General features: G+C 51.1%; 1 protein-coding gene across 1 annotated transcript in view; it reads left to right on the forward strand.

The window, feature by feature from the left end:
• Positions 1 to 24,683, forward strand: part of STK10 (serine/threonine kinase 10) — a 46,745-nt gene extending 22,062 nt beyond the window's left edge. The window contains exons 3-19 of the mRNA XM_027682720.1: positions 5,925 to 5,973; positions 8,433 to 8,582; positions 9,880 to 9,952; positions 10,640 to 10,834; positions 11,872 to 11,953; positions 12,858 to 12,992; positions 13,668 to 14,210; positions 15,509 to 15,639; positions 17,444 to 17,567; positions 19,038 to 19,217; positions 19,391 to 19,483; positions 19,646 to 19,775; positions 20,176 to 20,300; positions 20,798 to 20,986; positions 21,300 to 21,425; positions 21,683 to 21,796; positions 21,912 to 24,683. Of these exons, the coding sequence (XP_027538521.1) occupies positions 5,925 to 5,973; positions 8,433 to 8,582; positions 9,880 to 9,952; positions 10,640 to 10,834; positions 11,872 to 11,953; positions 12,858 to 12,992; positions 13,668 to 14,210; positions 15,509 to 15,639; positions 17,444 to 17,567; positions 19,038 to 19,217; positions 19,391 to 19,483; positions 19,646 to 19,775; positions 20,176 to 20,300; positions 20,798 to 20,986; positions 21,300 to 21,425; positions 21,683 to 21,796; positions 21,912 to 22,052 (2,580 nt within the window). The 3' untranslated portion in view covers positions 22,053 to 24,683. The remainder of the gene's footprint in view (positions 1 to 5,924; positions 5,974 to 8,432; positions 8,583 to 9,879; positions 9,953 to 10,639; positions 10,835 to 11,871; positions 11,954 to 12,857; positions 12,993 to 13,667; positions 14,211 to 15,508; positions 15,640 to 17,443; positions 17,568 to 19,037; positions 19,218 to 19,390; positions 19,484 to 19,645; positions 19,776 to 20,175; positions 20,301 to 20,797; positions 20,987 to 21,299; positions 21,426 to 21,682; positions 21,797 to 21,911) is intronic.
• Positions 24,684 to 27,104: the final 2,421 nt, after the last annotated feature.

Genomic DNA, 27,104 nt, shown 5'->3' on the forward strand with positions numbered 1-27,104 from the left:
AGCGTGGGGAATGCACAGCACCTGGAGCATGGAGGTTTTGTAGGTGGGAATCTCTGTAGTGGGAGTCCCTGTAACTGTTCTGCGCCGCCCTCCCCACCCACCCTCACACTGGGGCAGCTCATATCTCTGCAGCACCAGGACAGCTGGAGGCAGCCAGGCTCTGGTTCTTTCTCTTTTCCCTTTCACTTTGTTGCATTTTTGCTGAATGCAGAGGATTCCTGTCCCCCACCCCGCTGCCTCTGGATCACGGGAGCTGTTGTTTTTGTTGCATTTCTTCTGCTTTTCCCGTAAGTGGGTGGGCAATGCCAGGAAAGCCCTGCTCTCCCTACTGCGGGACCAACACAGGCACATCTGCCCTGGCTCCTTCCTCCTGCCTCTTCCTCCCGGCTCTGCTCATGGGGGACAGCCTAGGGGCCCACTGTGATCCCCATGCAATGGCAGCACCACACGAAGCAGGATTTAATTCTGATGGTGAGCGTGGCTGGGGCCATCTGTGACACACCTCGCTCCTTCTCCATGCCCCGCTCCATCTTGGAGAACATCAAGATGGAAATTGCTGCTAATGGCAGCAGCTCCCCTGGGATCTTTGTGCCAAGTTAACTTCTGGAGAAAGGGAAGATGGAACAGGTGTGATGGCAGGCAAGGAGGGAACCTGAGAGCATTTCCTTCACCGGCTCACTTGGTAAATGGAGCACAGTTTACTTCACCAAATTTACTTTTCTTATCTCCCCAGCACCTCTGCGCCAACACAAGGCAGGAGAGCTGGTGGCTGTGCTGGAGGGTGCTTCCTGCTGTGGGTGACAAGGACACCTCTAAGTTGCCCCAAAAACGTGGCAGAGCCATGAGGCTGCGCGTGGGCGACGGCGGCAGCCGCAGCAGCAGGATGCTGCGGGTTACCTTCTCCCCAGCGGCGGGCAGCTGCTTCAACAAACAAAATGAAACCCTCTGCTGCAGATTAGGAGAGGAAATTGCTGAAGTACTTCAGTTTTAAAGCAGTTTCTGGGCCAGGCGGGGTGAATCTGGGGGCAGGTGGATCCTGGGGGCCCCGATGCCCAGGGCTGGGTGGTAAGGGTGGGTGGTTACAGTGCTTGGCACACTGTGCACACACAGTGCTGGGTGCTCTGGAGCACCGCCGTGAACCCAAAGTGATGGGGTTCTTAAACATGCAACTGCACAAGCAGCAAAGTCACAGGAAAAGCCTGCAGGCACCCGTCACCTCCAGTGACTTGGGAGCAACTGGGCTGCTAGCCAAGGGCTCCTCTGTCCTAAGGGGACCTGGTGGCCTCCCTGCACTCCGTGGGAAATGCCTGGCTGCCCAGGGCTGCCACCCCCGAGATGAGCTGCCCCCAGCTTTCCCAGCTGGTGGCTTTTGTTTTCCACCCCCCTCTCCCTTTCTGACTGGAAGAGGCATTTCTCCAGCACTGCAGAGGGAAGGGTTCATGGGCCCCTGCCCTCTGACATGCCAATGGGGTGAGTAAGAGCCGGGCTAAGGGTGCGTCCTCTCCTCTTAATTGGGTTTCAATTGCAAACCCTGTTCAGGGACATCAGCTGTTCCACCCTTGGCGACTGTGCAGTGTTTGGTAAAATTATCTTTCAAGATAAGCCTTTTGTATTTTTTTTTAGTGTTATAGAAGGGTCCAGGAGTTCAAACACACTCAAAAGGCAGGACTAGTCCTGCCCAGGGTGGGAGGAGCAAGTAGAGTCTGGGTCCCACCTGGGAGGACCTTGGTACCTGGGCAGGAAATGCTGCTCCTGGTTTGTCAGACCCAGATAATGGACTGGGTTCTGATCCATCCTAGGTTTATTGTCTAGGTTAGTGTCCCTCTGGTCCTCAGGTGAAAGTGCTGGAAGGATTCTCCTGGCACAGTGCCCAATCTGCTCTCTTAAGCTGTTAAGACATATAATGCTTTTTCATAACATGTGGTGCTCCCTTGCTCTGGTACAACTTGAAGACCTGTGTCTTTAAGAGCACTTCATTTAAGCCATAGCTGTTTCATACATATGTATGTACATTTATTCTCCTGGGCAACTCCAGGCTCACTGGACTTCACTTCCTCTCCTCCCAGGCAGTCACTTATTACTTAAGCAGCCCAGGAAAGTCCCCCTCCCATGCCCTGCTCCCACTTGGGCACTTGTTCCCAGATCCTTCTGTGCCTAAAGGCAGGATTAGAATGAGCCATGGGAAAAATCAAGGTCACCAGCAAAACCTTTAACTTGAGTGGACTTTCAAATTTAAGTTTAAATTTAATTTTGCCTATTGCAAAAGTTTCTTGAAAGGGAAAGATTTTGTGGCTTCTGCATGCAGACATCTTCATTCGTACCGTTTCATTAAAGGTATAGGAGAAAAGGCACGAAGGTTTTGAGAGGTAGTAAGAGTAGGTTCTTTTCTCTGTCTACAAACCAGCTGCCCAAATCTGCTCCTGTGCACTAGAGCATCCCTGTGGAGTTCCTTGGCCGTGGTGTCAGAGCTGGGGACTCTGTCTATGTGTCTGCAGCTGTCAGTTGGTCATGTCGCTCAGATAGCTCAGAGATGGAGTGAATTTTGGTGTGGTTGTAACTGCCTACAGACTGAAAACTAAAATGTTGATAGTGTGTAATCCCTGGGATTTGTAAGAGTTTTGATGTGGCAGCAGGAGGGAGAGCTCCTGTTGTTGCTGCATGTCCCACCAGCAGCCCGGCACAGCACAGGGGCTGGGCAGCCTTTGGCGAGGAAGTCCCTGGATTTCTTGTGTGGAGGAAATCATTATAAACAGGATGTTTGCTCCAGCCCCATTCCAGCCTGCTCGCTGTAGACCTCCCGAGGGGTGCTGGACCCCAAGCAGAAGGAGGAAGAGGAGGTGTGGGTGCTCCCCCCAGCACTAATTACTGTGAAGGAGCAGCTTTTGGGATGTCAGCAGTGGGGCAGAGCCCCCCCTTGGGTCTCATATCTCTGGTTCACTAGACCAGAGGAGCTTTTTTGGGACGAGATGTGTGAAACCACTGTTTTGCAGCACTGCTGTGGCTCCTCAGTGAGCCCCGTGCAGGGTCCCAGCTCTGCAGGTCTCAGGGGGATGGCGAGGTGTCCGAGCACAGCACAGGGAGCAGCCTGGGGCAGTGTTGGGGGTGAAGGGCAGTTGGCACTGTCACTAGAGCAGTTACTGCTCCAGAGGGGCTAGGGGACACCTCAGTAAAGGAGTAGTCAGCCCATATAGCAAAACATGTGGAAACAGCCCTAAGAAAAGAGTTAAATGATCTTCCCAACTTGTTTCTCAGTGACAGACTGCCCACCCCAGGGTGTCAGAGACTATCCCACCGTCCCTTTCCCTCCTGTGAGTCTGGGGATGGTGCCTGCGCAGCCTCTGCCCTCTGTGAGCTTCCTCCATCTCCCAGCTCACACACAGAGATGGCAGTGTCCTGCTGCCACCAGGCCTGCCTTTCTACCTGCTTCAATGGTAAAATGTTTCCCAGGTTGGCCCTGCTCCTGGAAGGAAGCATGTGTGGAGTGTGATCTATGGGATTGCCAGCTGAGTTTTTTTAAATAGTATTTTCTGTGCTGAAACAAGCTCATTAGTTTTTTGGCTGTTCTGTCTATCTGACCACACCCATGATTATTCTTTGGCATCTCTGCCCTTGTTGAAAATGCATATTTTTAAGTTTTCCATGTTTCCCATCTTCCCAGTGCCTGAGTTGCAGCCTGCTGTGCCTGCATAAACATACATGGTCATGCTGGTTCAGATGGGCTGATTCTCCTAATTTTCTCATTGCTAGACTGTGAACCTCAATGAAGTTTTGTGAGGTGAAATGCATCCCACGCAGATCCAGAGTCACGTGTGTTGTTCTTGGCCTTTCCCCGTTTAAAGCTCAATGTGTCTGACCTGAGCACATTTTAGCTGTGCCAGCTGTGACCCTGGTAGGAAACCTCAGCCCAGCATCTGCCTGGGGGGACAGATCACTCACTCTGGGCGGGTCTGGGCTAGTGGCAGCTCAGATGATTTGGCAGAGGACATGTCCCACAGGTGGGATCATGGTATCATTGTGCAGAGGTTCCATCAGCGGGGTGGCTGAGCCATCAGAGGCCCATACATCCCCTCACCCTCAAAGGAAGGGAAAGCCCTTGGCCTCCCAGCTGGCAGGTTGTCACCAGTGTGAGACTTGTTTGAGGTTTTTTTCTGGTGCTTTGGGCTCTGAGGAGCCCAGGAAAGGCTGGTGTGTACTGGTGGTGTTTGTATGCTCGGATAAATGTGATGAGGAACATTATAAAAACTATTGATTGAAATGAGCCTCATAGACCTGTGCTGGGGTGATGATGGGACACAGGGCTCCAGTGCAGTTCTCTGCCTGGGGGGACCATGAGAGGAGGCAATTCTTGCCTTTCCATTTGCTAGTGAAGCTGCTGGTTCTCTGATTCAAGGTAGTAACTCAAGCAAGAGAAAAAAAGGGTTTATATGGGCCACTGGTGTGAGGGCTCTGCTGGCCCACTGACATCCTTTCTGCCAAGCTCCTGCTCGAATCTGTGTCAGGTGTATATTGGTTCTCCAAGTTTGTGAATGCTTCAAATGTCTTTCCAATTGCTCCTCTGCATCTGCCTGTTTTAAATGCTTCATCAGCCCTGGCCTCTGGTATATTCTTCTCCACTTCCTCCAATGGTGCCTGTGTTGCACCAGCCTGGGTTTATCATCTCAGCATTGTCTTCCTCCCAACTCTTGGACCTGCACTGATTCTTACAGAGCAATTCCAGGTTTCCTGCATCCCAGCACCTGATTCTGTTCCCCTTCCTTCTCCAAAACAAAGCAGTTGTCTTCCAGTGTTGTCCAGGTCCATAACAGCCTTCCCCTTGCCCATGTGTAGGAGCTGCAGGACTGAAGGGTTGGGATGTGGCTTTGCTGGAGCTGCAGGATTAGGCCATGGGAAAGAGGGAGCTTGAACCTTCTACCCTCAGCTCCTGCTCCAGTGCTTAGAGCTGTGTTGAGTAGCATGACCTCTACTTGAAGGGCTTAGAGAACTGTGCTGGTAAACAAACTGCCTTTGGTTGGCTCAGGCGCTGTCCTCGGAGTAAACTCTGGCATTTCACCTCTCCGGTATGTTGCCCTGTGTCACCTCGACAAGGAGAAGAGCTTGTCAGAGAGGTGAAGCATCTCTTGTCCCTTGTAATCCCTGGCTGCTTGAAATTGTAGTCTGTTTATCTGAGCAGCCCTGGCTGCCCCGAAGGGGAGCAGGGAATGGGGGCCAGCACCGGGGCAGCTCTGGCTGAGTCTGTGCAGAGGTGAGGGGGAAGGGGACAATATGGAGGGGATGGCAGGGCCCAGGCAAACAGGTATGTGGGACTGGCAGGACTCTGTGCATGTCCCTGGGAGAAAATCAGCATCACTCTGGTGAATGTACTCACCCTCTTTATTGACAGAGGTTGCCCTCAAATGGTTCAAAATCAAGGGAGCAATGAACTACTGAGCAGTGTGGGGAAACAAAAATAGTTAAAAAAACACCCTGAAGACACGACAGCCCTCCCCATCCCTCATTTGCCAGAGAAAATCCTGTCTGATTTCTCCCAGCCACGTCAGCTCCCAGCTATGACAGCTATCTCATCCTTTTGGCAGGGCTGCGTGGAGCAGCCCCGGCTCCAAAATGCAACGGGAAGAGATGTAAACAGAGAGGAAGCTGGAAATACTGAAGTTGGCTGCTTGGGGTTGCTGCTCGGGGTGGGCACCCAGGTACAGGGCTGCTGGGGGTGTTCTGACCCCAGGGCTCGAGTGATCCTTGGTGCTGGGAGTGCCCAAGGGATGTGTCCTGGGGAGCTCCAAAGCCTCTGCACCCCCGGGTGGTGCTGAGGGGCAGCTTTGCCGTGCAGGGAAGCAAATCACATGGTTTTGTCTCCTCTTCTCTACCCGGTGGCTTTTATCAGTGAGACACAGACCTGACTTTTAACTCCTCTCTCTTTGTTCCCCCAGATCATGATTGAGTTCTGCCCGGGCGGGGCGGTGGATGCCACCATGCTGGGTGAGTGCAGCGCCGGTGCCGGGCTCTACTCTGTGCCCAGGGCAATGCCTGAAGGCATTTCCAGCCTTCTGGCTCGTTCCCAGGGGCAGCCTTCAGACAGATGGCAGGCATGGGTGCCCCAGCTCCTCCACCTGCCCTTTCTCTCCCATGAGTTTGCCTATTTTTGTACCCGGAGCAGAAGGTGTGGCAGCCCTGGGGTATTTTTTGAGCTACCTTAATGTCCTTTTGTGATTTAAATGCTGCTGGGATCAGCAGATCATGAGGCGTGGGGAGAAGGAAGAGTCTGGCTGGAGGGGAAAGATGATTTTAAATATTTATCTGCTGGGGGCACTGGGTGCTTGGGATCTTGTTCCCACAGCTTCCCGAGAAGGGCAGCAGGGCTGAGATGTTTAATCTGGGTGTCTGTCATGATGAATATCCCCAGATCTTTTTGCTGACTTCTCCGTATGGTATCAGTCATCTCGTGAAGCAGCAGAGCACCTAATAAACTGCAGTTTGCAGTAATCCCAGGAATCTTCCCATTTTTAACTCTTCCCTTCCACACAGAGGGAGCTGCTGGGATGAGTAGTGCGTGGGTGTACCCCAAAACAGCCCTGGCTGGTGCTACAGCCCCCCTGTGCCAGGGCTATATGGACCCCAGGGCAAGGGGGTTGACATCCCCTTTGCATGGAGAATGGGATGCTCTGACATCTTGCCTGGAGCCCCTGGGACAGACCCATGTCTCCCTGGGGGTTACTCCCTTTCAGCCCTGATATTTCCAAAGGCCTTGCTTTCTATTTATCCCCAGTAGGCAAATTTGTCATCTTTGATTCAGCCCTTAAACCTTGGCCCTCCTTTAGGGGACTTCTTTAAAGCAGGTCCAAATCACTACATGAAAAAGTACGTTTTCTAAAGTGCCGGAGAAATTATGCTTTCCCCACGGAAAACCTCAACAGGGTTTTTTTTACCCATCTCTTGGGACATGAAAATCCCCCTGAGCATTGATGGGTCTGTGACTGTGACAGTCAGTCTGTGGAGGACCTGGGAAGGGGCAGCATAGGAAACCATGAGCAAGTGGGCTGGCTATAGCACTGTCACCCCCAAGGGAGGGACAGGAGGAGCTGTGAGTTGGAGCTTAGGAATGTTCCCAGCATTAGTAAATTCAGAGTTGCTGAACGCTGCCTGTTCTATCTCCCCATCCCCACCAGCAACTGCTGTTTTCCCATTTAAATCTTTTGTACAAAACCTGTGGCCCACTGCACCTTGCTTTTGCCAGATGCTCCAGGGAAAATGAAAATAATCAGCTTCCCCCAGAGGAAGGGAGATCTTGGTGAGGAGGAGGAGGAACAAAGTGGCTGACCCAGCATCCCCCAGCTTGTGGCTGAGATCCTCACTCTCAATCTGTTGCAGTTGCTGGGGTCCCTCCCCCAGCCCCCATCCCGGCCATGCAGTTTGGCAGTTGGTGCTGTCTAAGGCTGAGTCTGCTCTGCCTCGGGCTCAGAGCTGCTGGAGGAGGGATCTGCAGTGCAAAGGGCTTGCAGAGGGAGGGAGGGAAGCTCAGGAGATGCTAACCATCTGGAAGTTTGATGGTTTGCAGAGCTGTCGCCTTGGAAAACGGCCTCAGATGGTGGAGGTGGCCCAGCAGAGCTCAGCAGGGAGGTCACACCAGTGATTGCATGTCCCTTCAAGCATCAGAAATAAAATCAGAGAATCACAGAATATCCTGAGTCGGAAGGAACCCACTAGGATCATCAAAATCCAACTTCTGGCCCTGCACAGGACAGCCCCAAGAATCCCACCATGTGCCTGAGAGTGTTGTCCAAACTCTCCTTGAACTCTGGGACAGACAGCAGGGTATGAACTGGTGCACTGGTACCCAGGGCTACCCAAAAAATCAGCTCAGAGCAGTGGGTAGGGACAAAATTACCCTTCCCTTTGGGAAGTGGCATGTCCTTCATGGAGTATAGGGAGGTAGAGTGCATCTCCATGGCAGGGATAGCTCCCTGGGGAATGAGAGCATGGTTTTGTATGGAGCTCCTGGGTGTTCATGCCTATGTTTGACCCTGCTGCCTGCAGCCAAGTTCATCTCCCTCCTTTCTATAGCAGCTGGGCAAGACCCAACTTGTGTGCAGGGACTTGTTTCCCAAACTGTCAGGGAACTTGCAGTTCAGACCTCCATCACAGGCATGCCTGGTTCCCCCTCTTTGTCCCCCTTATCCTCTGTTCCAGAGCCAAATGCCTCAGCTGTACATTCCCAGGAGGGAGCTATAAACCAGCAGCTCCAAGAGTCGGGCATTCTGCTGCAAGTGCTGGCTTAGGGAATAAATTACCTTAACAAGCTGATTTGCATTATCTCCTGCTGCTCTGACACATGGACAGTGGTTTTTCAATGGTCTGCTGGGTAACCCATGCCTTGCTGCTGCTCAGGTGGAGCATCACTCTCTCCCTGTCCTGTTTAACGTCCCTCTCCCTCCCCACAGAGCTGGACCGGGGCCTGACTGAGCCTCAGATCCAAGTGATTTGCCGCCAGATGTTGGAAGCCCTCCATTACCTCCACAGCAAAAAGATCATCCACCGGGACCTGAAGGCTGGGAATGTGCTCCTCACCCAGGATGGGGACATCAAGCTTGGTGAGCTGCCCAACAGGCACTTGCTTGGCCAGGCTCCCCTGAGAGAGCAACTGTGGCTGATGCTGCTGCCTGGGGCCATTCTGTGCTGCACCCAGGACACCCACATGCTGCTGGAGCTGGGAGGGGATTGAGGGATGATGTCCTGCCTATGGGACATCACTGCTTGTCTGCTGGCTGAGAGGTGCAGGCAGGAGGATGGCAAGACTTTGTTCCACGGGAGGCAAAATGTACCGAGGCTCCCCAAGCCACAGCCATGCTCAGGCCCTCCTTGATGGATTTTTTATTGCATGAATTTTTTTAATCTCTCTTTGAACTTGATTTTTGTGCTTTTTGGCCTGCTGAGCATCCTGTGCAGGGTGCCAGTTGGCAGGGCTGGGAGCTGGAAGAATTCCTCTTATCTGCAGAGCAGGTTTGGTGGTGACAGGGTGAGTTTTGCCAAAGGCTTGCTTTGCCAACTCACTATGGGTTTGAGTTAAATTGGCATCCAACAACCTGCTGGGGGATGAGAAGGTAGATTTGTCTGTATGAACTGGTCAGAAAGGTGCAGATCTCCACTGGATTCTCCTGAGGGGTGCCAGCAGCTGTTGGGTGTTCTTGGGATGTGTCTGTGGGTGCTGATGGAGACCAGCCAACCTGGGAATAGAGAAACCTTCCTGTGACCATGTACTTCACTGTAGAAACACTGCTGGCTTGGGCCAAGTGTGACCCACAGTCAGGGACACCCTGAGCTCAGGATGCAGGTGGGTAACAGCTCCTCCAGCTGTTATCAGGGCTGTCTCAGAGGGCAAACTCACCTGGAGTGGGCTCGGTACCTTTTACGGGTCTTCCTGATTTGATTTGGGTTGGGTTGGCTTCAGCAGCTCTCTACAGAAGGGACAAAATCAGGGAGAGGCATCATGCAGTGGCTGCTGTGCACAGGGCTGAAGGGAAAGAAGGAATGTAACAGTACTTTGGGTTTTCTGGTGTAAAATGAGAATTTTTGCTATGAAAATAGCAGTTCTGAAAGTATCTGCTTTTGTTTGCAGAAAAGATCTTGACTTCCTTCTGGATGTGTAAGGTTTGGCAGGGTTGGCTTGTCATGTCCCTGTCTTACGGTACATAGGAGAGGAAGGTCTTGGGGTTCACGTACCCAAAACCAAATTTGATTTCTGATGCTCAGTTGAGAGGGCACAGCATGTTGTATCGTGTTCTTGCCTCAAATAAATGTTTGCTTTTCAATCTGCATTTCAGCCAAGTGTGCTAATTCGGAGGGGTCTTCTAGTTTTCCTACAGCCTCTAATATTACTGCTCTTTGCAGCTGACTTTGGAGTGTCTGCCAAAAACATGAAAACCTTGCAGAAGCGAGACTCTTTCATTGGGACCCCTTACTGGTGAGTGACCTGCTTGTTATGAACCTTGAGTCTGTGAGGGGCTTCACTTCTCTGAAAATCAGGCTTGCCAGAAGTGGGGATCTCATGGCCTTTGGGATGTGTTGGTGCCTTACCATGGGTGGGAGGATTTTTACAAGTCATGGCTGCTATATTTCCATGTGCAAGGGTTTTCCTTGCCTGCATGGAGCTGTGAGCAGCCTCGGTGGTGTGGGAGCACTGTGTGGTGTCACGGTGCCCTGGGCCGGCCGAGGCTTGGCAGAGCAAAGGGACACACGTGTGCTCGCGTGTGTGCTCTCCCTGCTCCCCCTCCTCAGGGGCTGGGGTGGGCTTTGGAGCGACTCCAAGCACATGGGAACGACTCCTCACTCCAGAAACACAATCTCTAAATCACCCGACTTGCTGAGGGAATGGAATCGTGAGGATTAATTTATTGTCTGAAGCAACATCCGCGCCAGATGTCAATGGCCTGGGGGTTTCCATGGGCTGTCTCCCTGTCTGTGGAAGAGGGAGGGGGTTGAACCCCTTAGAAAAGATGCTGCTGCTTCTGAAACACGAAGCTAGGAGGAAAGGCTGTTTTTATGCGATGCTGTGGATTATTTAAAGTCTTTAATTGCTGCTGCAAGGCTCACATTGTGTGGCAGTGGTGTCATCCCTCCCCATCCCTGCTCCTTGCTCTGCCCCTTGCAGGATGGCCCCAGAGGTGGTGATGTGCGAGACCATGAAGGATACTCCATATGACTACAAGGCAGACATCTGGTCCCTGGGGATCACACTGATCGAAATGGCCCAGATTGAGCCGCCCCACCACGAGCTCAACCCCATGAGAGTCCTGCTGAAGATCGCCAAGTCCGACCCCCCCACGCTCAGCTGCCCTTCCAAATGGTGAGGTGTTCGGGCCAGCAGAGTGCAGGTTTCCCAACTTAAAGAGAGAAAAAAACCCAGTCATTTCTAGCAGTTTTGTTTAATTTGAGAGCCCAATGTAGAATTCCAGCTGAATTTTAGGTCCAGCTGTGTGTTAGGGGCTCCAAAGGCACTGCTGGCTGAGGGCAGACTCTCAGACTGTGCTGACAGCATGCAGGCAGCACAGGGGGAGCTGCTGCTCACCCACAGGCCCCCCTGACGTGAGGGGTGATCCATTGGCTGTTTTCAGAACCTCCCATGTGTATGAAAGGCAGATTTTTCTCTAAACTTGGAGATGGCTAAGAGCTCCAGAATTTCTTTCCTGGAGTCTGGAAAGAGACTTCTGCATTTAAAAGTAAACCAATCAGTTAATTTTAATTTATTTATTTATTTTTAAATCATGATAAAACCTACTGTGTGATAGCCAGTAGCAAAATACTGAGATAGCACTGGAGCCACAAGCGTTGTCACAGCAGTGCAGGCAGGACCCCAGTGCTAAAGTCCAGCAGGCAGGGTGGGAATGCTTCCTCTGGAGCTGCTCCAAAGCCAGAAGCAGATCAGGGACATGCTCTCGATCTCAGAGCTGTGCTTTGCAGGCTGAGGGTGCCCTCCTATGGGGTTCCTGGTCCTTCACAGCCATCGTTTCCCAGTGTGGCTCTGAGGGTGACTCCTGGAACATCCTTGTCCACAAGCAGCTCCAGCCATGGGCTCCCTTTGGAGAGTACCTTCTAGTGTCCTCTCCTGCCTCTGCCTTGGCCCTGGGGAACAGTGGCTGGGGCTCAGTCCCCACCATCTGTTGCCATCATAGGTAAGGCAAAATCTAGTCTCTCACTTGGCCACTTTGATGATTCACTTACAAATTATCAGAATAACTGAGCATTGGGTTTCCTGTGGGAGTGCAGAGGGAATCATGGAGAACTGCAAGCTGGGGCATAGTCTGGAAGAAGGATCAAGCAGAACCCTGTGGCATTCAAGGCCTTTCTCCCTCCTAAGCTTCTCACCAACAACTGTGTTTTCAGGTCCCTGGAGTTTAGAGACTTCCTGAAGAAGGCACTGGACAAGAACCCAGAGACCCGGCCCAGTGCTGCCCAGCTGCTGGAGGTAGGAACTGGCACCAGCCCCTGGGCTGGGTCTGTGGCCCCAGACTGGTTTCAGATGATTTTTGTCTTGTTTAGAAAGTTCATAGTACTATTCAACCACTAAAATGCTCCAAAAAGGATCGGCAATGTTTTTCCCCTTGGAGTGAACTGCAGAGCCCCTATGGACAGCAGCTGGAATAGAAATGGTTCCTGTTGCCTAAAAACATCCATCTGGCAGCCAGCTTGGATGATACCTGATTATCCCAAATTTAAATTCAACTCCTGTCTTTTCCTCCTGTCCCTTTTCAAAATAATAGCAAAAAAACGTGGAAGGTGCTGTTCCATGCTAACTGCAGCTCTCTCACCCTGCAGCACTGTCTGCACACTCCCATCCATGCTGGAGTCCCTGAGAGACCTGAGGGACTCCACAGCCTTTTGCTGAAGCTTGACACAAACACCCCGCTGTGTGCACTGAGTGATTCTAGCCTGAATTCAATTAAACCTTCCCCCAGGCTCTGTTTGCACCCAGGGATCCTGCAGACTGGCTCTTGCCCTGCTCCTGCTGGCATTCTGCGGGCTGGGATGCTCAGTGTGGGGAGGGGGAATGTCCCCTTGTTTAAATTCAGCTGGTGCTTTTGTGGGGGGGATGTTGACATAAAGCAGCTTTGTGGAGCACCAGGCTCTGAGCATCTGTGTGCAGAGTGTGTGTTTAACCTCAGCACCATGTTCTCTCTTGTTTTCCCTCATGCCTGTCTGTAAATTCGTCTAGGGGGTTAAGCCTGGTGACACTGGAAAGAACCACATCCTCAGGTGTTTGCAGTTGTTTTACAGCAAGAGGTGGTCCTTGCCAGGACTGTCACTTGGCCACGAGCTCACAAGGTCTGGTTTTGCCCACCTCACACGTGTGCACTGTGCTTGGTTTTCAGCATCCCTTCGTCAGCAAGGTGACCAGCAACCGGGCCCTGCGCGAGCTGGTGGCCGAGGCCAAGGCTGAGGTGATGGAAGAGATTGAGGAGAGTCGGGATGAAGCAGAAGAGGATGACTCATCGGAGTCTGCCTCGGTGAGCGCTCCTGGCATCGTGCTGGCAAGTTTGCCGGTGTGGCTGTGGTGGGAGAAAGGGCTCAGGAGGCTGAGTTTACAGCTGTTCTGAGCCCCATCAGGTGGAGGCAAAATGGTTGCTTGGCCAGGGAGGGGCTGTTTTTCAGTGGCTGCCAAGGGCATGGAGAAACAATGATACCGGCGGGTGGCCCAGTGCCCGCTCACAGGAGGGGCTTAAAAAAAGAAAGAAAAATAGGCTCTGGTAGAGGCTGGAGAAACTGGACAGATCTGCCCCTGAGCTGGCCTCTTTGAAGAGGACATCCCAAGGCTGCCTGGGTAGCCTTGCTGGGGGACATGCCTCGACCTCCCTCTGCTGCGGCAAAGGGTAGTGATTAGTCCATGGTGGAGTTAGCCATGGGAAAAAGTGCTTGATACGCAAACTCCTAGGCTGCTTCTTCAGAATATGTAGATTCTGGAGTTTTTTCACCGTGCTTTTTCCTTCCAGACAGTGTCCACAGTCCTTGGGGCCACAAACCTGGAGAAAGTAGTATCTCAGGGCAGATGTCCTAAAAGGGAAGATTTCCTCCCAATAACTCTTTAGCTGCGGGTGGCTTTGGTCTGAAGTGTAGGGACTTAGAGCCCTTGGAATTGTGTTAAGTGTGGTGCCAAACCCATCTTCCCTTCCCTGTCTTTCCAGCCTCCCGGTAAGCACAAGCGGGACCCCTCTGAGGCGAGTCAGCTGAGTTTTGATGGGGAGAAGCCTCCAGACTCTTCCTTGCCCAAAGCAGTGAACGGGTCTGTGGGGACTGGCAAGGACACCACAGATGGGCAGAGCGATAAAGTCTCAGATGAAGGGACAAGCAGTGACAATGACAAATTGGAGAGCAATCACTCCACAAAAACACCCGCCAGCTCTGCCACCTCGGCCACCCAGGACAAGCCAGACATCATCTTGCAGCCTGGACATTTGGGTAACTCAACGGAGGGGAACAAGCAGCCCAGGGCAGGCAGCAAGGAGCGGAAGAGCATTGGGGAACGACCGGAGAGCAGCCACCTGGAGAACTTCACAGAGGAGAAACTCGCCAATGGGAGTTTGGATCCCCCGGCTCCGTTACCCGGCAGCCGGTCCAAAGGGGACTCCGATTCTGGCAGCACTTCAGCCTCTGAAAGCATGGACCTCACCATCTCCTTGTCTGCTGACCTCTCCCTCAACAGGGAAAGTGGCTCCATCTCCCTGAAGGTGAGAGTGGTGGGCAGAGGGTGTTGGAGAACACAGGGCTAACAAGGAGGGAGGAAGGCTTTCTCTAGAAAAGCCTTCAGCAGTGTGTTTTCCCTGTCTATGAATTCACTGTCCCAGCTGAGCTCAGGCCAGCAGATACTGCTGGGTGAAGCTGTGCCATGGGGACATGGCATGTCTTCAAGTGAAGGAGAAGCTCTTGGTGGAGCTGCTGCAGGTTTATGTGTCCTCTTCTGCCCTAGGTCACTGAAATCTAATGGAAGTCTGATGTTTTGTAGCTATTTTAGGGCCCTGGGAAGTGTGAAATAACCGTGCCACTCTCCTAACTGTGTATGACTATGCAAGTGTGAAACCCCAAATGTGATTCCCTGAACTTTATCCATAGCCATCGCTCTGCTGCTCTTTCCTAGAACACCTGGCCCCAGGAGAAAGTTCATTTGGGCTTGTGCCTCTCTCAGTTTTTCCAACCTGCCATACATCTGGCCTGGTTTGTGTCAGCAGTGACTTGCACAGAGACCTCCCAGGCTTCTTGGCTTTTGCTAAAGCTTTCTGGAGGCTGGGAATGCTTGTGAGACAGAGCTGACCAGGTCAGCATGGCTTAGAGGAGGAGGAAAAATAACTGGAATGGTATTTGCTGAGCTTCAGGAGAAGAAATGTTGTGACTTAAGGGGGCAGAGTGATGTGTTGCACAAGATCTTTATCAAATTGCCTGCATGAGTGATGGCTTCCCGGCACAGAAACGTGCTGGGAAACCACTCTCAGCAAAACATTCCTCCCCTCCTGCCTCCTGCTGTGACCACAAGAGCCAACATCCCCCTCAGGAGCCTGCAATCAGTGTGGTTACCTGACAGAAATGTGATGCTCTTGCATAGCAACTTACCCCTTTCCCAGGACACCTGGTCTCCTTGGGGCCAGCCAAAGAGGAATACAATGCCACACATGGAATTGTTCTCCCCAGTTGGTCCCACAGAAGGGGAAAAGAGTCTTTTGGGGTTTACAGGGAGTAAGCCTTGAAGAGGGAATCATGTTCGATCATGGTTTAGCTGGACACGGTGAGAAAGGGTCTTTGGGTGCTGGGTTGTGTCTCTTCAAGGTCAGGTTTCTGCAAGATGGTAGCAAGGCTGTGGCAGCTTGAATCTCCAAATGGGCTGATGATTTGTGCTCCGTGTGGTTTCCTTGTGTGTGTTCTTCATGAACAAATGGCATCAAAATTGCTCTGAGGCTTCCAGCTGTTGCACCCCATGCAACAAGCCAGGGAGCTCCTTCATGGCCTCCTCCTTTCCCCTCCTTGCCAAACTCAGGATTCCCGGATGAACAAGAAGACGCTGAAACGCACCCGCAAGTTCGTTGTGGATGGAGTAGAGGTGAGTGTCACCACCTCGAAGATCATCAGTGAGGATGAGAAGAAGGATGAAGAAATGAGATTTCTCAGGCAAGTGGGTCACTGGGATGGAGGGCAGGGCAGGGCACTGAGCCAGGGTAGGGTTTTCTTCTCTACAAGCTAATCCAGGAATGACCTAAAGTGCTCTCATTTCCCATCTTCATTCCACTTGGACAGCACAGCTGTCCAGTGTGGACATCACTTCCTTTAGCTTTTCCTTGGCTGGCACAGGGCTTGCTGTACCACTAAGCTGAGCTCTGTTTGCATGCAGGGAAGAATGCAGCAAGACTGTGACAAGGGAAGCTTGTGCTGTGGCTGGCTCTGTCCTTTGGGGATGACTGAATGTGTTCCCAGGGCTGGAGATGCCTGGCTTAATGGAAATAAGCACAGAAATCTTCTCAAGATGCTCCTCTTCCTTTTGTTCATATACCTCCTCAGACTTCATTAACTGAAAAGCCAAGGGAGTTGTAAACTCCTCGAGCATCATTTAATATTCATGGGTGTATCCTCCCTGCTTAAGCCTTTATGACTCTTTCGCAGATCTTGCAGCTTTCAAACCTCCATGACCTATTCTAAAAAAAAGGAACTGCTGTTTCTAGCACTGAAATTAAAAGGTCCTTAAAATAATTAAAATACAAATTGTTTTGTTTGATGCCCTATTCTAGGCTCTGTTGTGCTGCTCTCAGGGACTCCCCAAGAGTATAATTTGTCCCAAGCACTTTGTGTCCCTCTGGCAGCCTTATTACTAGGCCCCAATATCAGATCTATGCAGAAGCTCATAATTAAGTTTTGTGTGAGAAGTGCATGTAACCCCAATAAAACAAGAGGAATATGTGTACTAGCATACAGGGAATTTCCAGGTACAGCTTTCATGGAATCATGGAACCACAGAATGGTTTGGGTTGGAAGGGACCTTAAAGCTCATCTCGTTCCACCCCCTGCCATGGGCAGGGACACCTTCCACCACACCAGGCTGCTCCAAGCACTGTCCTGGCCTTGAACGTTTCCAGGGATGGGGCAGCCACAGCTTCTCTGGGCAACCTGTGCCAGGGCCTTTTCTTGTTTCACGGTCTTGTTTTGAAAGAAATGGTGCCAAAGTGTTCTTCCCAGCAGGGCCCCTGGAGAGGGTTGTACTCAGTGTGCGGGGTTAATGCACAGCAGTGGAGGTCATGATGGGGATCCTGCATGGGAGAACTGCTGCTGCTGCTCCATTGCTGTCAGTGATTTCCAGCTGGGTCAGGCACAGACATGGCAAATGGGCTCAAACACAACCCTCCGAGCAGAGGCTGCTTTTACTGAGTGTGAAGCTGGATGAGGGGAGTGATGCAATGTTATGATGGATAGGTCAGAAATTGGGAAAACCACACTTTCTGCCACCCAGGTGTGAGCCAGAACTGATGCAGAGCATAGGGGCCAGGCCAGAGCAGCACCAGCTTGGCCTCAGCTTTGTTTTGAAAATCAGGGAGTCCTAACCCAGCTGGCAGAATGGGTATTTTGGGTGCTGGTTGGGGCAGCAGTGACTGCAGAATCACCTTAGGAGCTTTGACAGGGCTTGTTTGAGAGGCTGTGAATGCTAATAGGCCTTACCTGTGAAAGCTGATGTTTTTCCCAGCAGTTCCCATAATTAGCATCCTGCTTCCTCACAGTGTCACAGAGCCTGAGAGCATATCAGTCAGGTGGCATTTACCTCCTGCCTGTGCTCAAAGCAAATGGCAGGATCCTACAGGATGGCTGTGCTGATTCCATTCCCTGCTGAAGTGCTCTGGCCTTTTATTCTGCCATCTCTGCTCACCCACATGCCTCTGCACTTGTCTGACTGTATTTTTCTCTCTCCCTCCATTTTAACCCTCTGCAGGCGCCAGGAGCTGCGGGAGCTGCGTCTCCTTCAGAAGGAGGAGCACCGAAACCAGGCCCAGCTCAACAACAAACACCAGCTGCAGCTGGAGCAGATGCTCCGGCGCTTCGAGCAAGAAATGATGGTACGTGGGCAGGGGAAGCTCCTGGGAATAAGCTGGTTTGACTTCTCTGCAGGTGCCCTGCAAACCCCCACAGAGGGTGATGCTCTCTGGGTCGCAACAACCTTGGGGTATCACCTCCAGAGGGAGCAGAAATGTCAAGGAACCCCTTTGGGATGTGAGGCATGGGATGCCTCTGTGGAGGATGGAGGTTTTTGTGGGCATTGAGCACAAGCATTCTGCAGCTTGGGAAGCACTGACGGCCTTTGCCTGGTAGGGTGTTGCAGGGGGGAGGATTGTTCTGACTTCCCCTCTTTATTGACCTTTTCTTGTATGCCTGTTCATGGCTGCTGTAAGAAACAGTTTATAGTCCTGTTGTATTCCACAGGAAAAAAATCCTTTAAATGAGAAAGCAACATGGCCAACATGTGACAGCAGGAAATCTGGCAGGCCTATGAGTGTAAATTGAATAAACTGGGCTCACAGACTTAGTCCCTCCATGGCCAGCTTCTGTTGAAGTACACAGAATAGTTTGGGTTGGAAGGGACCTTCAAGATCATCTCATTCCAACCCCCCTGCCATGGGCAGGGACACCTTCCACTACACCAGGTTGCTGCAAAATCCATCCAACCTGGCCTTGAACACCTCCAGGGATGGGGCAGCCACAGCTTCTCCAGGCAACCTGTGCCAGGGCCTCCCCACCCTCACAGGGAAGAATTTCTTCCATATATCTAACCTAAATTTCCCCACTTGCAGGGGAGCCCCTTTAAAAGATGGCTCAGGAAAGCTTTAAATACCCCTTTGTTAATCCACCCTGCGTGTGCTCCTGGAAGCCCCATCCCCTCACGGAAGGCTGGGAGCCCTCGCTTATTCCTAGGCTCTGTTGTATTTCTACAGTCTTGATGTGCCATACCTGTGAATGCCCATCTTGGCAAGTCCCTTTTCATTTGTGGGATTTATTCACCATGCAATGTGCTGTGCAACACCCCCAAACCTGGTTCCTTTACTCTTTCCCTGGGGCAACCTGCTCTTGTTGACTCCTGGGTGGTCCATCCCTGTGAGCTGCAGGCAGGGAGAGATCGGACACAAGGACACTGTTGGAGCACAGAGCCTCAAACTTGGAAATCCTTGCCTGCAGAGAAAGAGCTGTTCTGCTTGAGCCAATATTTGCCCAGGACCTTGGGTCCCAGTGGGATATTATAAATCAGGACATAAGTAGGAGAAAGGCTTGAAGTGCATCAGTGCCAGAACAAGTTCAAAAATCAGTTAAAGTGCTGATGCTAGAGCTGTCTGCCCTGTGTGCTTTGTGGGGTGTTAGCTAGAAATTTCCCTCCTCTCTGTTTAGTAAAGAGGCTCAATGGCTCAATCCATGTGAGGACAATCCCCCACTCCTTTCTTTTTTTCTTTTCACTTTCTTTTTTAACTTTTGGAAGGAAACAAAGTGGAGAGGAGGCTGAAGTTGACCTCTGTTTCCTTTGTTCCCTTCCCATATAGGCAAAGAAGAAGTTCTACGACACGGAACTGGAAAACCTGGAACGGCAGCAGAAGCAGCAGATTGAGAAGATGGAACAAGATCACTCCCTGCGCCGGCGGGAGGAGGCCAAGCGCATTCGCCTGGAGCAGGAGCGGGACCATGTCAAATTTCTGGAGCAGCTGAAGCAGATGAAGAAGGAGGTAAAAATAGGGATAGGAGGGAGGAAAGCTGGTTTCCTGCATTTCTTTCTTCCAGGAAAGCTTCAGTATTTCTCCATGGCACAGCTTGAGAGGGAAACAGTTGTTGGTATTTTAGGTGGGGTTGTTCTTAGCCTAGAATTACTTGCAGATAAATCTCATTTCCCTCTCCAAAGGTCAAGAACGAGGTTGAGAAGCTGCCACGGCAACAGCGCAAAGGAAACATGAAGGCGAAGATGGATGACTTCACCCAGAAAAAACAAACCATGGTAAGGCTGAGAGAAGGTTGCCACAACTCCAAGACTGGGAAGTGCATAGTAGGCAGAAGCATCCTTCCTCCCTGGGGGACTGGCAGCTTCTAAAACACCACCAGATGCTTTTCAAGTTGCAGCAGACGGAGGGCTCATGGTGGTACCGCTGGTTTCTTCCAGGAACAGGAGTTCTTGGCCAAGCAGAAGGAGGACCTGGAGCAAGCCATGAAAAATATAACTGCCCAGAACAAAAGGGAGATCTGCGACAAGGAACGCGAGTGCCTGAACAAAAAGCAGCAGCTCATGAGAGGTGGGTGGCAAAGGCTGTAAAGGAGGAAAGGGAATGCTGTAACCATGGGTTTATCCAACGCTGGCTCTTCCCACGCAGCAGATGCTGTGACAGAGTTGCAAGCTGGCAGGATGGGATTTAGAAAAAAACAGCCTTGCCAGATCCTGTCTAAATGTTTAACAATAATAATACTTAGTGCTTGAATCTTCAAAATATGAACCAATTAGGCTTCATAATTGAAAGAAATTACTCTCCAATATGGTTCGTAACCAATTTCTCATGAAAAACAGGAGGTGATTGATCACACCCCACATCTGTTGCACTGCTCATGTGTGTAGGGATCTCTTGAGCTTGGGATGCTTTGTGTGACCAAGCTGAGGAACCAGGGTGGGTTGTCTCCTAACCCTCCTCCTTTCCACAGATCGGGAGGCTTGCATATGGGATCTTGAAGAGCGTCACCAACAGGAGAAGCACCAGCTTGTCAAGCAGCAGCTAAAGGACCAGTATTTCCTCCAGAGGCATGAGTTGCTCCGGAAGCATGAGAAGGTGAAGACTTAGCACCTTCCTACACTGGTGCGGGTCAACAAAGCATCTGGGTGTCCCTGGGTGTTTCCCTTGAGGCTGTAAGTGGGTAAGGGTGGGTTAGGAGTTAAGGGACTTGGTCATTATTAGTGAAAAGGGACCAGAATAATGCTCATGTCAGCCTTCTTTCTTGGGACATGTATTCTGTGCTGCGTGCGTTTAATGTGCGTAAAATGCTGCGTGCTGTGAATTTTGGGAGCTTTTCTGGAAATCTGTCACTGTCTGGTATTTGGCATGGTTGATTCCCAGAGCAGTGAGTGAAGACTGGCATGTTCCTTTTCAGCACTCTTCTCTGCTTTCACAGCATGTTCAGTAGCTGCCCTCACCTCTTGTGGAGCTGTCAGTCACCAACCACTCCCATGCTACTCCCAGATCTACTCTCTGGCTCTCTCTCTTCTCCTCAGCACTTTCTTGTTGAGATGTCCCGAGATATCCCTCCTCTGATACCTGTCTCTCTGCAGGAAAGGGAACAAATGCAGCGATACAACCAGCGCATGTTAGAGCAGCTGAAAATTCGGCAGCAGCAGGAGAAAGCCCGGCTCCCCAAAATCCAGCGGAGCGAAGGGAAGACACGCATGGCCATGTACAAGAAGAGCCTTCACATCCACTCCAGTGGGAGCGCATCCGAGCAGCGGGAGAAGATAAAACAGGTCAGGTCTTGCAAAGGGCGCCAGGGTTGAGGTTGGCTTGAGGGTGAAGTACTTCACTGGCCTGTTGGTGGAAAGGAGGTTGGAAAAATGCAACTATTCCTACTTCTCACCTGCTTCAGGACGTCAGATGTCTTTGCATTTGGGGCATCAGGTGTGGTTTTCAGCACTACTTTCACTGTGATGACTGGTGTTGGGAACATCCTCAGGGCTTTTCCTTCCTTCCTATATAATAGTGCGAGCTGGCCAGTCTCTTAAGCAGCTTCAGAGACCAGAGCAACTCTTCCAAATGGGCACCTGCTTTTCTCTCTTCTAGTTTGCTCTGCAGGAAGAGAAGAGGCAAAAAGCAGAGCGGCTGCACCAGCAGCAGAAACACGAGTCACAGATGAAGGACATGCAGGCCCAGTGCGAGAGCAACACGAATGAGCTCCAGCACCTGCAGGTACATGTCCCTTGTGAGTCTGTCTCCCAGAGCTCCCCATGCAGTTCTTAGTCTCTTAAGAAGTGCCTGCAGAGGACTGTCAGTGAATGGGACCTGATGTCCCCTTGCTCTTGCCTTGAGAGGTTTTTGTGGCCATGTCTAAATGTGCCCTGGAGCTCAGAGCTCTGATTGTCTCTGGCTGAGGTGAATCCTGTTTGACCACTGGATTTACAGTCCTGGCTGCTTGATGAGTGCTCTGTTTTGTGATCTGTTTTCAGAATGAAAAGTGTCACCTCTTGATTGAGCACGAAACTCAGAAGCTGAAATCCCTGGATGAGAACCACAACCAGCACATGAAGGAGTGGCGAGACAAGCTGAGGCCACGAAAGAAGGTAATGCCTCCTTGGTGAGAGAAGTGTGCCCTGCTTGGCTGGTTGGAGGGGACAGTATCCATAGCTCCAGAACAATCTCAAACACAGCTCTTGTGTGTGTTCTCTTTTGCTTAAGGCCCTGGAGGATGAGCTGAACCAGAAGAAGCGTGAGCAGGAGATGTTCTTCAAGCTGAGTGAGGAGGCAGATGGACAGATGCCAGCATCCCCAACCAAACACGCCAAGTTCGTCCCTTTCAGCTCCTCAGAGAGCTTATAACACCTCACAGCTGGCAGGCCACCAGCTGGTACTGGCTGTGTCCTCCTGGGCTGCAGGTGGGCAACTTGGACGATCCTCTTGGCAGCCTCTTCTTACAACAGCACCCTCCTGTCCCCTCGCTCTGTCTGGGATAAATGTGACCCCTGAACTGTGGGATGCTGACTGGAAGTTGTGGTGGCTTCCCCAGGAGCTGGCCTGCTCAGCATGGCTCCAGGCTGGGAAGTGGGGCAGGACCCTTTCTGGATTGTACTTGCACTGTGAGCTGGATGTGTCGCCTCTCACGTGAGCCTGGTGCTCACCTGGCTGGTCAGCTCAGACTGAAGCAACAACCACTCTGAACAGGAGAAACAGGCCATGGCTCCTGCCCTCTGTGCAGGGGATGTTACCCTCTCTCTCCACTGTGGCTGCTCCTTCTGCTGGTCCTCTGTAAGGACTCGCCTGGGCCAGAGCAGCTTTGGCATTGTCTTAAGATAACTTTGGCCTTGAAGGCCCCCAACACTTGCCTTACACTGATTTCTATCCACTGTGGTCTTTTTTGCTCAAGGAAGAGACAGTGATATGGGGGTTTTTGCCTTTGAGTAAGGAGGGTTGGGCTTTTTTGCTTCCTCTTTCTCTGTATAGTCTGTATAGACTATGCAGGAAGGGGACTGGCTGGATGTCCTCCCAAACATCTTCTGCTTCTTCCTTTGTCACGATCACTGGCACCGCAGACCCTCTGGCACCCAGCTAGCACTGTCTTTTCAGGGACTGGATTAAGGTGTAATTAAACTGTTCAGCTGGCTGCAGGTTTTTGTCCTTAAAGAAGTGTATGTGCATGTGCAGAGGAGGAGGTTTGTAACAGTGATGACACAGTGAAGTGCCTGTCATGGTCATGTGCCTTTTGGTAAGGACAAGTGGGAGGCTGAAGAGTGTTACTGCCAGAGCTCTCATGATCACACATGTGCTTGAGACTTTTTTTTAAGTGCTCTGTATGTGTGGGCCATGTGGGTCAGCCAGCCTGGCCACTCTGCATCAGGGTTATGGGCTGCAGAGCATCATTTGGAAGGAATAAAGGAGTCATGAAACATGGGAAGAGGAGATGTGAAGGCAGGTCATGGTGGCTTGTTACTCTCAGCATCACTTTGTCCATTGATGTCTCATCTCCTTATGATGTGCCACAGTTTCTTGGATGGTTCTCCTGGCTTTCAGCATGGACTCAGGCTGCAGAGTGGCAGAGCAGTGGCAGGTCCAGCCCTCTGTCCTTTCTGCTTTGTGGTGATGTGTCTCCTCCACCTGCACCAGGCAGGGAGGGCTTGGCTGAGCTTCTGGGTAGGACTCAGAGCACAGACTTGGGTAGGGGGTCAGAGACCTCAATGGCAGCACCTTTTTTACACAATCCAAAGGTATAAGGTAGCACTTAAGTTTTTCTCTCTGTTCATCTCTGGACAGCACTGTTTGTTTTAAACCTGCTTCCCTAGCAATAAAAAAATGTTTCTGCTTAAAAAAGTTAAAAAAAAAAAGGTGGTTATTTGAAAGTCTCAAATATTGATGTAGAGACATACTGGCATTTCAGGGAAAGGTGATACGTGATGTGCCACACTTGTAGGTACCGAGCTGAAGGAGTCAGCCCCCAGGTCTTTAACTCTGTATCTGAGGTGTGCATTTCATACCCATTTAGAGTTCCTAATACATATTTATAAGCTTCCTGCAAACTAGCAAGACTTACATCTATTTGGGCCATTCCAGGTTACTTCTGAATCCACACCAACAATGTCTCTGTTAAACACAGGCAGGCTGCCTGCCCCATCTCCAAAAGCATGGACTGTGCCTTTCAGATGTGATAGTGCCAGGTTGGGAGCTGTTGTAAGATTAATGAATGAGGGATGTTCCTGGACCAGGACAATGGGCTGGTTTGAGCCTTTTAATTGCATTAGAAATGTGTTACAGCAGCCCCATTGGTTTTGTTCCTGGTCCTGCAGGGGTCAGGCTGAGCTGTTCTATGAAATGGTTGGTGTCACAGAAACCAGTACCTGGTGCCTGTCCTTCATGTCTTACATGTGACTTGCAGAAGGATGTCCTGCAGCACGCTGGTCACACTGAAGGGCATTGCTGCCTCTGACTGCCTTCTCCACCAGCCCAGGAAGCATCAACTCTCTCTGGATATTTTGCAGCCATGAGCAAAGACTATTTCTGGGGGCTCTTAAAGAGCTGATGCAATGCCCTCCATGGTAAATCGGTTGTCCCTTTCTCCAGTCCAGCTTGTTTGCAGCCTAGAGCAAACAACACAGTTTTGCTAACAGAGGGTAGGAATGGTTCTGTCTGCTGCCTTTTCCCTATTCTCTGTTTCCTCTCTGAGTGTGCCAGGGCTCTAATACCATTTTCCAAAAAGGGGCAGGGGAGCACATCATCTGATTGTCTTGTTTACAGGGTGGTTATATTTTCACTCCTTTCAAAAGAGGATATTTTTGTTGTTTCCTGTTCAGAAGGAACCACAATTAAACCCAGCTTACCTTTGAGAGGGGATCGGATACCATTTTAAAAAATATGGCTTTGAATAAAAAGGGTTTTTTTAATATTTTGTAAAGTGACTCCAGTGGGGCCACCACTATGATGTAAAGACCCCTCTAATAAAGTAACAGACTGAGAAACCTGGGCATGTGTCTGATTTTGTGTGTGATCACTGGCTGTGGCCTCAGACCAGCTTTGCTTCTGGTCTGGGGTTTGCTGATTTACAGAAACCTCCAGAGCCACTTCTGGCATTTGAACCTTGCAAGGCTGAACTTCCAGTTCTTTGAAATCGCTCTAGAGACTCTCCTGCTGGGTGCTGCAGCTCCAGGGCAGGAACATGTTTGCGATGAGGCTGAAACTGGTGAAGCTGAATTGAAGCAGCGATTCCCTCGTTTGGTGTTAAGATGGTGCTGGGCTGACCCTGCTTGGTGAAGAGCGGGTATTGCATCCTGTTGTCTGAGTGCAAACCACTTAGGCATGGATTTTTCTTCCTATTTAATTAGCTTGCCTGGCTTTAGGAAGAGATTTCAGACAAGTGCCTCAGCTCCCTTGCTTTGGTGGGACAAGGACGTCTCAGGGATGCCTCTTTGTCTCTTCCCACGTTGACCTCTGCTGGGGAGTGCTTGGGAAGCATTATAGGACCGGGATGCAAAGCATGTCTTCTCCTGTCAGCACAGGGGCAGACCTCTGCCTCCTCCCTCAGGTTGTTCAGAAAAGCTCCCACCACCTGTGTAACCAACCACAGGGCCTGTGTGGCCTTTGTTCTCTGCTCAGAGATTTTTACCTGCCAGTTCAATTATGATTTCTTTCAAGGACACACAGTGTGCAAGGGCAGATTTTACATGAGCCCATGGAGCTGGCATGGGTTTCCCCTCACTTTTGGAAGGTTGCTCCAGAGTCTGCCAACTTTTACCTTGGATTTCATGCAGGAAATGACCCTGCTCCCAGTGTCCACCATGGTAGGTAAAACTGCAGGATGTGAATTCAGGTGAGATGCTGAAAAGGAGATGGAGTTGGTACTGTAAGTTGTTAGTGGTGGGGTTTTAAATAGGCAGCACTGTGGTGAGAGGACAAGCAAAGCCCGAGGGTGCCTGTCTCCTTGCTTCACAAGATTGTAAGAAATGGAGTAGCTGAGGACACATAATTAGTCATCTTTGTTTATGTGTACCAGGACTGCACTGTCTCCTGGGACACGCTGGCCTCACTCAGTGTATCCCAGTGAAGCAGAGGATCTCATGGGAATATTTAACTTCATCTGCATGTCCTTGGCAGTGCCTGAGGGGAGCTTCAACCATGAGGATTCAACATATATTTATAAGTACCATGTATTCCAGAAATAACTGTTAGCTACCAATCTGTCCTGGTGCAATGCTGAAAACAGAACAAAAATAAAAATATTTCTTATTTTTTAAAAATAGAGATGACAGCCCTGAAAACTTACTGGTGCTGCAGCAGGTGTAGCATTCCCTGGGGTTATATCCTGTCACATCTGGGCTCCAGACTCCTCTGAGCTGCCCAAGGGCTTTTGCAGCATTCGTGCTGTGATTGGGATGATAAAACTCCCTGGGGAGAGGAAAATCAGGGCAGGCAGGGAGAGTCATGGAGCAGGAGCTTGTACCTAACTCCCTTCCTCCTGTGACTGCATATGGGCTCCCTCCAGCGCTGCAGTAGGGCAGCTGGAGGTGAGCAGTGCCATAGGCACGTCCTGCAAAAGTCACCTGCACCCTGTTAAACCAAATGCTGTTGAGTGTTCTCCTGCTGCACTGGCCACTGGTTTAATTCTCCAAATGCCAAACTCCCCAGGGCTCGAGGAAGCCCAGCCTCTCCAGAGGCTGTGGCTCTGCCTTGCTGATGGGGTTTGTCGTTGCTCCTCTCCTGGGTGGGATGGGGCTGGGTGCCAGGGGCATGTTGCCCTGCCACCCCACCTAGGACTCCCCTGGACTTGATTTCCAGACTTGCAGGGGATGGAGGGGAGATGTTTGCTGCTCTTTCTCTTGCTCACTAGGTGGCATGACACTGAAGTGCCGGAGCTGAGCTGTCCCGTTGCACCAAAAAGATCGCTCGCTCTTTTCCCTGGATTTGTCGCTCTCTATGGCATCTCTTTCACCAGATCTCTGCTTCTCAGCAGGGCTTCAGTACTTTGTCTCCTGCTCCAGCATTAGCCTTAGGAGTTATCCAGGTTTCCCCTGCCCACTGTGTGCCAGGAAAGCCTTCTCATTTGAGGGCTGAACATCCCCTCCATGGGGTCTGCTTCTCCCTGCTGCCATACCCCTGTGCAGGATGGGTACAACCTGCTGCGATGGATGGCATCCACACCACGCACCTAAAACCTGCAATAGAGGGGTCACAGCAGTGGAAAATTGTTCCTGGTGACAGCTAAGAATCAGTGAGATCCAGCCCCAGTGAAATGGTGGGAAACCACTGCTCTGCTGGGCTTTAGCTGCAGAGATTTGCCCTCTGTTGGAGTAGGAGCATAATTTTTGACTAATATTTGTGAGGAAGCTCAGGGAAGATGGATGCATTTGTTCTGTACACAGGGAGGACCAGGACCATTTAACCACCTGG

This window comes from Neopelma chrysocephalum, unplaced genomic scaffold, assembly GCF_003984885.1.
Source record: "Neopelma chrysocephalum unplaced genomic scaffold, ASM398488v2 Primary Assembly neopelma1_63, whole genome shotgun sequence".
NCBI classification, from domain to species: domain Eukaryota; kingdom Metazoa; phylum Chordata; class Aves; order Passeriformes; family Pipridae; genus Neopelma; species Neopelma chrysocephalum.